Source organism: Emydura macquarii, unplaced genomic scaffold (genome assembly GCF_026122565.2).
Source record: "Emydura macquarii macquarii isolate MOO-44397 ecotype Brisbane River unplaced genomic scaffold, CSIRO-AGI_Emac_v2 contig_1390, whole genome shotgun sequence".
NCBI classification, from domain to species: Eukaryota; Metazoa; Chordata; order Testudines; family Chelidae; genus Emydura; species Emydura macquarii.
Genome location: NW_027131527.1, coordinates 23334919 through 23346935, shown reverse-complemented (window position 1 = coordinate 23346935; position 12017 = coordinate 23334919). Strand labels below are relative to the sequence as shown.

The following is a 12017-nucleotide window of genomic DNA, read 5'->3' as shown; positions in this document are numbered from 1 at the left end:
ATTGGCAGGAAGACATACATGAGTGCTCCAGTCCACGGGAGAAGGAAGGTGTCAGACAGAGAGTCCTTATCGAAACTGCAGATGGAGCAGAACTGTTGGCACTTCTTGTTTCACCTGGATGTGAAGAGGTCCACTTGGGAGTTCCCCACTTCCAGAAGATCATATTGGCAATCTTTGGGTGGAGTGACCACTCATGGCAAGACAAGAAGGACCTGCTGGGCAGATCTGCCAGTGTGTTCTTGGTGCCCGGGAGACAAGAAGTCACGATATGAAAGTTGTTCTGTACGGCGAAGTTCCACAAGCGGGGAGCCTCCTGACACAGGGCTGACAAACGAGCTCTACCTTGCTTGTTGATTTAGAACATCACAGAGATGTTGTTCGTTAGAATCTGGACCACCCTGCCCACTATGTAGGGAAGGAACAGTTGGCAGGCAGTGTATAGCCTTGAGTTCTCTGACATTTATGTGGAGGTCACGGTCTTCCGGTGACCAAATCCTGTGTGTCCTGAGATTGTTGATGTGTGCTCCCCATCCCAAGTCTGAGGCATCAGAAACCAGTGTCAATGAGGGGGACAGCCCATCAAAGGGTATGCTTTCCATCATGTAGTGTGGGTTCATCCAACAGCTCAGGGATAACAGGACGTGTGGCGGAATTATGAGTACGCTGTCCAGGCTGCTCGGGACGTATACGGAGATCAGCCATGATTGTAGGCCTGAGACTTAGACATGTATGATGCACCACATAAATGTAGGCTGTCATATACTCCAACTGTCTGAGACAAGTCTGTGCAGTCATGAAAGGGTAGGCTCGAATGTACCTGATAAGTTCTAATATGGCTTGTAACTGAGATTCCAGGAGGAAGGCCCTAACTTGTGTGGAGTCAAGGACTGTCCCTATAAACTCTATCCGCTGGACTGGGGATAAGGTTGACTTCTGCTCGTTTATGAGCAGGCCTAGGTGTTGCCAGGTGGCCATTACTAGATCAAGTCTGCACTGGACTTGCATTTGCAACATGCCCTTGACGAGCCAGTTATCTAGGTAAAGGTAGATCTGAACCCCTTGACCTCTCATAAGCGGCTCCTATCATCCCGCACTTTGTGAAAACCCTTGGGGAGGATGAAAGTCCAAAGAGCACAGCCATGAATTGATAATGGCACTGGTTCACCATGAACCGGAGGAATCTCCTGTGGACAGGAAAAACTGAGATAAGGAAATATGCATCTTTTAAGTCAAGGGCAGCATATCAGTCCCCTGGATCCAAGGAAGAGATGATGGGGGCTAGGGAGAACATGCAGAACTTCAACCTCTGGAGATACTTGTTGAGGTGGCACAGATCTCGGATATGTCTGAGGCCCCCCCTTTGCTTTGGGAATAAGGAAATACCGGGAGTAAAACACATTTCCTTTCATATCCTGAGGGGCCACCTCTACAGCCCCCTCCCACAGGAGGATATGAACCTCCTAAACGAGAAATTACTTGTGAGAAGGGTCTTTGAAGGAGGACAGGGAAGGGAGGCGGGGGGTGAGCGAGGAAAACTGCAAGTGTAGTCAAACACTATGGTATTGAGGACCATATGGTCCAAAGTGATCTGGGTCCAAGCAGGAAGGAAAGGTGACACGTGGTTCAAAGGTCACACGATGGGGTGGATCCTGCAGTGGGGTTGGGGCACCATTCTCGGGTGCATCCTCAAAATGGCTGTCACTGCCCACTTGGGTGGCACGAAGGGCCTGGCTGGGCTGCGGAGGAGGTTGGAGCAAGACAATGACGCTGAAAGCCTCTGTCTCTCTCCTATAGGAGCCATAGCGGTCCTGGAAATCTATGCTGCTGTGGTGGAGGTCAGAATTGTCTCCTAGAGGTCTGTGATGTATAAAGGTCTAGTGAGCGCAGTGTGGCCCTAGAATCTTTAAGGCCATGGAGCTTCACGTCAGTCTGTTCAGAGAAGAGGGTGTTGCCCTCAAAAGGAAGGTCCTGGAAGGACTGCTGCACCTCCTGGGACAGACCTGAAGATTGCAGCCATGAACATCTGTGCATGGACACTGCAGGGGCCATCAACCTTGCCGCTGAATCTGCTGCATCTAGTGCCTTCTGCAGGGCTATGACCTTGCCCTCTTCTAAGATGTAGGTAAACTCCTGACCGGACTTGTGCGGCAACAGTTCCTTAAATTTTGATAGGGAGTCCCAGATGTTACAATGATATCTCCCTAACAATGGTTGCTGGTTGGAGATCCTGAATTGAAGGCTGGTTGTGGAATAAACTTTTCTTTCAAACAAGTCCAGTTTCTCTGAGTCCTTATTCTTTGGATTTGAGCTTGTCTAACCTTGCCTATCCTGTCCATTAGGGGCCGCTACCACCAAGGAGGGTGAGAGAAGAGGTATTCAAATCCCTTGGCCAGGACATAATATTTCTTTCTGGCCCTCTTTGATGGGCCTTGCCAGTACATGAAAGAGGTTGCCCGTGAGCTCTTCGAACTCCTCAGCCTCCGAGCCCAAACTGGAGGCCAGCCTTTTGAGAAGTTCCTGGTGGACCCAAAAGTCATCCAATGGGATTGAGGGGACTGTGCCAGCTACCGCCTCATCAGGAGATGAGGATGACTGTAGTGCCAGGGGAGGGGGTGGCATTTCCTCCTCCTGTGAGAGGGCTGTTGCTGTTGCTTGATCTTGTGGCTTGGTGCAGGGTCAAAGGCCGAGTCCTGGCCCTCTGCTGGGGCCACCTGTGCTGTGGACCGCCTCTCTGAAAACTGATGAGTAGGGTCCTGGGGCTATGGGAATTCCCCGCATATGGCCACTAGACCGGTCAGTGACCTTAGGGCCAACCTGCTATTGTAGGGCCTGCACCTACCAACTGCGCTCCTGATATTCAGTGCCAATGAGGATGAATACTAGGTTCCCCTCCCTAAGGATCATTGTTCTTCACTCAGGGGCCACGGCAGAATGGTCGGTGCCTCCACTTGGCTGCTGTGCGGACCCGGAGAATGGAGCCATGGGCAGCGAGGTTGGTGCTGGTTTGCACAGGAGTGGTGCTACTCTGGTGGGGAATGCCAATAGCATAGCAAATAATGTGGCGACGGGGACCGGGGAACAGTGCCAGGATTCCTGTGTCCGGTGCCACACCACTGGCAACAGGAGAACAACGACTGATAACTGGGCGACCGGGATCAATAATGTCCCTCCAGGGACTGCCTTTGTGGCCAGCGACTGGCCCCTTTCTAAGCACTACTTTTTCTCCTGCTTCTTTGGTGCAGGCAAAGCCAACCAGCGCTGAGAAGGTTCCAGTGCCAGTGGTGCGCTCCACACTGACGCTTATGTATTAGGCATCAAGTTGGCGCAGGGGTGATTTTGAGGCCAGTCTCAGTGCCGCCTCCATTAACAGGCTTTTAGATGCATGTCCCTGTCCTTTTTGGTTCTCATTCTGAAGCCCTTGCAGATCCTAAACTTGTCTTGTCTGTGTGTTTCCCCTAAGCACTTCAGCCAATCATCATGGGGGTAAGTTGAGTGGAAAGGGCTTTTGGCAGGTAGAACAGGGTTTAAAGCCCGGGGAATAGAGCATGCCCCATCCCATGGCGATGTCCCTACCAGGAATGTTATACCTAATTTCTTATAATATACAGAATAATAATAAAAAAGCTATAATAAAACTATAATACAACAACCACGAGAACTATGAAGTGCTTGCAAACTCAAGAGAAGTAGAGCATTCCAATACCCGTCACGGGCAGGAACAAGGAACTAAGGGCACAGGGCTGGCAGTGCCTCATATACCAGCACATGAAGGTGGAGCTCCAGAGGGCACCAGAGCCAGCCCTACAGATACTGCTAAGGAAAAATTTTTCCTGTAGCCGTACATGTGGGTGCACACACACCTAGCATGAAATCAACATAAGCAAGCACTTGAAGAAGAAGATTAGGTTTGTTTGACAGGACCTATTTTCCATAAAACCATGATGACTGGCATTAATTATATTCCCATCCTTTAATTCTTTAGTGACTGAAACCAGTTATCAGCTTTGCCATTATTTAGGCTAACTGACATATAGCTACCCATCAATAGGAGTCTTCCCACGGACTTTAATGAGCGTTGGGGATCAGACCTCAAACATGGCACAGAAATGAAGTACAAAGGTAAATTACATTACCATACCTCTAATCGAAGAGATTCAGGCCAATTTAATAACTGAATACTAAAAATTTGCTGAAACATTACTCTAAAATCCAGTTGTAGGGGAGCTACTGAAGTGCAAGAGACTTGTTTTTCATTGTAAAATATTTTAATAAAATACTGTTGCCTCTGAACTTTGGCTCTTCTCTTTTGTTCATGCCTATAAATTACCAAATAGAATACAGATTTAATTAATTCTAGGTAATCAAACTCAGTGTAACAAACTGGTGACTAATTGCAACAGTTACTGCAGCATCACAAAACCACAAAAGTTTAGCATATTGGTTCATTTCAAGGGAATACAAATCATGCACTTTTGCTATCAAAGATTAATTCTGAGTACATATTAAAGAGATATTTAGCCTACATTTCTGAAAGACTTATGTATGTGCTCAACGTTACACACTGCGAGCAGTCCTATTGACTTCACAATGCATAAGATTAAGCATGTGTGTAAGTCCTTGAAGGATCGTAACATTTTATTTTAATATAAGTTTTACTTTTTTAAAAAACAACCAAACCCATTTGTCTAATTTTTTAATTTGAGTAGATTATTTTGAAGCTATTTACTTTCAAATTATTATACACTAATTTCTAAGGATATGAGAAATTAAAACAAAATATATCCTCGTTATTCTATCCTTAGCAGAGAAATAAATATGCTGCAATTTAATAATTACAACTTACATGGGACACTTAGGCATTGCTGTTATTTCTGCAGTCAAAGTGAGATGTGGTATGAAAAAAGGCTCCTTTTTCTCTGCAAGTTGTGCTGAACTTGCCAATGGAGGAGCTGAATCCAAACATTCCTACAAATCAGCATCAGTATTTTCACTGTATATAATATATCTTTTTAGCACAAGCATTAATTTCCTGCATTCAAATTGGTTATCATAAGATATCTATAAAATAAGGCTAATTCCCATAGGCCCCTTTGAAAATCCCAGCCTAAATTTTCACTGGATCTGGGACATTTCCAGCATCATCTTGATTTCCACAATTCTAAAGCAATTGCTTTATCTAGCAAAACAAGGAGCAGTGTAATGTATTCATAAAACTCAGTGACAAAACTCCCATGAGCTCCCAAGTGAGAAGGGTCAGGCACACAGTATTTATTATTTTAAAATCTGTCTCATAATTTAAGTACCTTCTGTTTTTCCCAGGTGACTGAAGTATTGTCAGGGTGATCGATATTGTCTTCTCTCTCCAGCCCTCTCTCTTCTTCTGCATCTTGTGCTAATCCTGTTTTATATACATCCTCATAATTTTTCTTTGTCAGCCTTCTTGAAACATGGACAGAAAACATTTAAACATTATAATTAGAAAAATGTAGTGATAGTTGTTAGAACACACAGTATAATCTTCCAACGTAGAACAAATACTTCAGAGTGTTACCTCATAATACACCAGATTTTGAAGCTTGTGGAAGACATGAACAAGATTATAAATTAAAAAACAATCATTATTTGTTTGGGGGCGGAAGGTATAAATCAAGTGCAAAACCCATGGTTTTTGTTTAGTTGTGCTACTTTCTTTTTAAGATACTGATGCTCAATATCTGGATTTGAACTTCTTAAAATCAATTTTCATTACAATAAAATAATTACAAAATTACAACATTTACAATAGGAAATTTGTAAGAATTGACAGAGATTAATCAATCTAAATTTCAGACAGTACCTCAACTAACTGCAACCCTAAATTATAAGAGAGCTAAGAAAGTATGGATCTAAGAAGAACACGATCAGTACATTACACTCACCAAATAAATTTCCTTTTCCAAAACTGTATTCCATAAAAACCTAGTTATGGAACATATGCAGTTTTGACTGACTGCAGTTTTCTACATTTTTTAATGGAAAGTCCATTTCAATTAAAGAAATGTCAGAACACAGTAAATACAGTATTAAATGCACTAGAAAAGAGCATCTAGAGTGAAGGGCCATCCACCCAACACAATGCCAGTGCAATCAGACTGTGTGGGCAATTCCCACCTTAAAAGAATCCACCCCTCAAACCTAAGAGATCTGTTTTCTAACTAAACACGTCCCACTACCTCAAACAGTCACCCAACACTCTCTAAGAAGATAGGTCATCCACTCCAAATGCCTACCAACTTCACTACGAGAATCATTTTCAACTTTGACTCAATGAAAGCAGGATGGAAAAGACACTGCTCTCCCCAATGACCTAATACAAAATGGCAGCATCAACTGATACCTGTCCCTCATAGGCATCCTACCCTTTAACATGCCAGATTTGGCTCAGAACAAAACATCATACCTAATGCATTTGGAAGCCTCTGTGCTGTTTGAATGACAGCATGAGAACTAGCCTAATCTCAAACCAACACAGGAAAGTCAATGCACTCCAACATAGACCCCTGCAACAGTCCCTAGCAATAGCTATTCCAGCCTAAGCCCTGGAATGGTGTATATAGCCCCTGTGTGCGCTATGAAGGTGTTTGAGACACTGCATCCAATTACATTTTTATAAAATACCTTTGAAAAGTTGTACTGAGAATTTACAATTCCTAATTTTGCATTTTGGCTGGGAGGGGGTCCACTTCTTATGTCTGGAATAAATCAGACCAGCACCCAGAAAGCAGACAGGCAGAGTCTCAGCTGACTGAATAGCTTATTCCACTATCCAACTGTTCTTCTAGTTAAAATTTTTTATATGTAATATCTAGTCTAAAATTTTCCTTTTTTTCATTACCACTAATGTTAATACTTATATGTATATATATTTTTTTTAATTATTTGTAGTTCTTACAGTATACAAAATATACTGTCTGTAATAAGAGCTACAGATGTATGGTATCTTTAAATAGCCATTTGAATATAATTCCTTTACACAGAGTTAAAGACATTTCAAAGACACTCTGACAGGATATATCAACTTACTTTTGAAACTGTAGCTTTACAGACGTATTTGTATATTCTTGCTGTCTACGTACAGATTTTATTTGTTTCCAGACTTTTAACATACTATGTATTAAAGAAATATCTTTTTGCTGTTCTAGGTCATACAATTTCTTGGTATCTCTGCAGTAAAGGTATACAACAAAAGATAATCTAATTTTCTGATCATAAAATCAGACAGTAATGATTTTATCTGGGTCTATAATCATACTGCCAAACTACGAGTTTTAAATAATACATTTATATTTAAAATATTTTATTCCACAGGCACAAACCTAGTTTATTAAACTCTGCATATTCATTTTCCATCAATTCTTTGCACATACACTAGCAGATATTTTTCAGATATAGCACACAGCTATGTGAATTTGTTCCTCTGACTGCTTTAAGTGAAGAAGGGAAGAAAAGTGTGCAAGTATAATAAGCAGGTTTTCTGATATACAAAAAGATTCACTCTACAAATCTGAAACTAAGGTCTGGCATGGTGACTAATTTATATGGGAGTAAAAAGAGAAACCACATCTTATTTTCTACATTTGTTCCTTAAAATTCTGTCAGTAAGACATAATTACTGAGATGAGGATTGCTTGTCATGATTTGGTGGGCATGTAATTCCCTTTTCAATACACAAACTGTAGATTAAAATATCTAAAAAGAAACTAAATTCCTGTATTATTAGATGCAAACAATAGGGACTCCTCTGGAGTCTTGTTGTTACTTAGCCTGGAGCGCAGGCTCTAGGTCCCTGTAAAGTGGGAGAGTTCTAGAGCTCAGCCTATAGCCCGAGCTCAAACTTCAACACTGCAATTAAACAGCTATGCAGCCTGAGTCCTGTGAGCCTGAATCAGCTGGCACAGGCCAGTCACAGGTGTCTAATTGCAGTGTACACATACACCAGGCCAAGGGCTAAACTACAGTGTAAGAGTAGGCGAATTGTGGGATTCCACCAAGAGAAGTGAAGGTACAAGACCTGGCATTTGTGTGGATGCACTCAGAGAGACCAGAGAAGGATCACAGGTACCGTGATCAGTTCTACAGACTTCAATAGGATTACTTGCATAAGGAAATGGAGTACCTGATATATAAATAATATTTCTGTGGCATGTTGTATCTAAACACATCTAAAATACATCAAACAACTCTGTTACACCCACTTTCCACATTCACCTTAACAAAATCTTTATATTATATTTTGCATATCATACAACTTTCCTGCTTGCAGTAAGTGAACACTTTCCAGTTACTTGAAAGAGACTGTTCTACAGAACAACATTGTTTCAAAGACAATCCATCTGGTGCTTTATAGTATATGTTTAAAATATATTGTTTGTCTAAAATGTAAGCTTCTTGGAGTAAGGACTGTGTATTTCTCTATGTTTGTACAGTACTGAGCATGCTGTTATCACCAAATAATAAAAAAAATTAAAATATACTATCCTATGAGACTTTCACTACTGTAACTGCTACTGTCCATCAGCTACTGCAGAAAAGTCACAATTTTGTATTTTTATTTCTGTTTCTCTAAGGGAAAAGAATTTAAATTAGGCATGATAGATGCTGGGATTGGGAAAAATGGAAAATATTGGAAATATGGGTGTGTCAAGTGAAGGTCAAGAACTGTATGAAGATTTTTTTTTAATTTAAAATTAAACCAATTCTAAATAACTCCACAAATCTTCTTCAGCAGCCTTTTACCACCAATAATAAAAACAAATCCAGAAGCTTATGTACAGTTCTCATAAAAATGTAGTAGTTGTGTGTTTAGAAAATAGTGCAGTATTACAATAGTTATGTATTATAAAATGGGTGTTTATTAAGGAATTCTATGGAGTAGATTGAATAGAGATATAAGTTGTCAAAAGAAAACTCAGAACTGACAGTTGCATATTGTAGTTGTAATATGCTTGGTTCTTTTCAATAATTACAATACCTTATTTGCCACTGGTAGTCATCTAAAGTTTTCCTGCTCAGCTGGTTTACTTCCATACTACTTTCTGCTATTTTTGTAGCATTTATTAACGCTTTAAGCTGTAATAAAAATCCCATACATTGTTTTGAAAAAGTTTAAATCTTTTCAGCAGATTTGTGTAAGTTCCTACTGCATTCAGCAAAACAAATAAAAAAATTAACTTACAATGCTGGCCAAATACCAAACATAATCACCAGCACTGTTTTGTTGACAAAAGCTGACTTTTCTTGACAAATCTCTCTAGTGTAGACCAGGCCTGAGAACATAAAAAAACAGTCTCCCAGCTCTCAGGCTCTGACATCAGTGGTCCCCAGTGGCTGGGAAAAGCAATTGCAGGAAAATATCCGTCAGCCATTGTATCCCTGGGCTGGAGTACATTCAGTGCAGATATTACCTTCTGAGAATTTAGCTGCCAGCCTCTAACAAAACTTTAATGAGCACAGTGATTTACACAGGCTTATACATTTGGCTATATTTAGGTAGATTTTCAAAGGGACTGTGAAAGGCAGTCTAGGATGACCAGGTGACGTCCACCTGCTCCAAAATTTGAAGTGCTAGTTTCTCATTGAAACAGTTATAAGAATATTTTAGTACTAGAAAAAATATTTTTCACTAGCCTTGTTCTCAGAAATGGCTGATCCATTTTTGTGAAATTCTCAACACTCACCTCCACCATAAATAAATAAATAAATAAATAACCTGAGGCAGATACCCAACATGGAATATTTTAGCTCAAACAGTTTAAATTTGGCAAAGTTACAAGGAACTGAAAACAGGATCTTATAATATAAAGTTTTAGGCAAACTTAACTTATAGCCTTCACTGACAGCTCTACTTACAATTCATATGTACATATATACACACACACTTCCCTCCCCTCTCCAACCCCACATCTTTTAATTTGGAAATTGCTCACATTAAATAAAATGAAGCATTTTCTTACTTTTTCAGATAGCATGAGAGTTATATTTTGCTGTTGTCTGTTCTGAAAGGATTCATTAAGTTGGAGCAACCTAGCAACCAACACATGTTCTCGACTAAAAAGAGGATGGTGGCTGAACAATAAACTTGATATATTGAGATCTAGTTGACAAAGTTCTCTTTGACCCCCTGATTTAGTTATGATGCAGCTTTCCAATTCAGGTTGCATTGCCTGTTTTAAAAATAATAATAATATGCCTTTATTTCATGTATCTTTATAAATAGCACTTTGAAAGGCAGTGTTACTTAACAGTAACTGTATCTTGTAAGTTTTCTTCTTTCCAAATCCAAAACTCTATTCTCAAAATACATTGTGTTTTCAGCCTGTAGTACTGAACAAAATGGTAGTAATCTTAAACTACAGTACTTTCTGACTAAAACCAGTCTTAGACAAATAATACAGATTCCCCCTCATATAGACAATAAATGTGAAAGGAGATAATCATGTACTGATGTAATAGAGTTTGCATTAATATGACATTATCACTCAAGTATCAAAGCACTTTATAAAAATAGGTAAGTATCATGGACCCATTTTTTTAAAAGATGGAGCCAGAGGAAAGTTAAGTGACTTGTTCAAGATCATATAGTAAGTCAGTGACAGACCCAGAAATAAAACCTAGTTCTATGCCCTGTATCCATAACATAAGGCTAAAGCTAATTACCCTGAAATTAAGCACCCCATACTCTACCAACTGTGCTATCCAAGTCAGATGATTTACCAGCTCTGAATATATTTATAGGTAGTGCCTCAGCCCAGGAGGCAGGAAGTTCCATATTCACTTAACCTACAAAAAGCCCAAACAATTGGGCTTTATGCAAGTGAAGTACACAGAGGTTATGGGGCAAAATTCAAATCTCCCTTAAATGAGCAGGTGGGGCTACATTGCAGCAACTCTATAGCTACTAGTCTAGTTTATGAGTTGGAATAGCAACCATAAAAACAGCCATAGTGGCTCAAACCAGTGGTCCATCTAGTCCAGTATCCTGTCTTCCTATAGTGGCCAATGCCATAACTCCCACACCTCCCCTTGCAGTAAGTAAGTGGCATATTAGGACCACTGGATCTGCATAATTGTAGTCAGTAGCCCACTCCCCTGAGTCATACCCAGCATGACCTTCCATGCCATCCTTTTTGATATGGTGAAGAGACCACACCCAGCCCCCACTCTAAGATGTTCAGAGATTTCCCTGAACAGCTGCTCTACCCAATAACCTGCTCCACCCACCACTCAGAGAATAACAGATAGCAAGATGTACAGTCTCAAAGAGTGAGACAGAACTCTTCTATTAGTAACTATCAGAACCATGCTTAAAACAGTAAATAAGTATTTCTGACTCACTGTGGCAAGATATGAAGTGGTCAGAAGGAATGAGGGGAAGAGACAGGGAGGTCCTGCAAGGAACTCTAGAAATAGTCAGACTTGGGGAGAAAGCTTAAACCAAGGTTTATATTCTGTTATTATTTGTGTTACCAAAAAGCCATATCCAAGGAAAAGGGTAAATCTAACCTAATAAAGTGTATTTAGACTTTATCTGGTGCTGGGTGGGAATACCACAGGCTCAAAGAGGCCAAATGTGTGCCTTAAATAGTATGTCAGGTCTTGTATGCTGGGATTAAATTAAAAGAATTGAATTTATGAATATTCAAGAAAAATGGAAGATACTGAAGTACATTAATTTCAGACTTTAAACTATATACTATTATGGGTTGCATTAAACCTCACTGAAACTGGTCAGTGTAACAGCCACCTTCCATTCAGGTTAAGTGTAAAAAGCAATTGAGCTCCTATATAAGATCACATAGCTGAAACAATAGGAGTACTGCCCAAATTATAGGTATATGACAAGGTTTGAGTAAAAATTGAATCATGTGGCCCAAGAGCAGGGGTGTGCACAAGGGGGTCAAGGGCCCCCAATCGGCGGGAACACAAAAGGTCAAAAGGTTTGCCTAGCAGCTGGCAACTGCAAGGACTTCAGGGCATTA

General features: G+C 40.5%; 1 protein-coding gene across 1 annotated transcript in view; it reads right to left on the bottom strand.

Moving 5' to 3' along the window:
* The window catches only part of CC2D2B (coiled-coil and C2 domain containing 2B), a 112201-nt gene that overhangs the window by 73000 nt on the left and 27184 nt on the right, over nucleotides 1-12017 (bottom strand). The window contains 6 exon segments of the mRNA XM_067552887.1: nucleotides 4139-4316; nucleotides 4844-4965; nucleotides 5304-5439; nucleotides 7063-7203; nucleotides 9011-9108; nucleotides 9993-10202. Coding sequence (XP_067408988.1) covers nucleotides 4139-4316; nucleotides 4844-4965; nucleotides 5304-5439; nucleotides 7063-7203; nucleotides 9011-9108; nucleotides 9993-10202 — 885 coding nt within the window.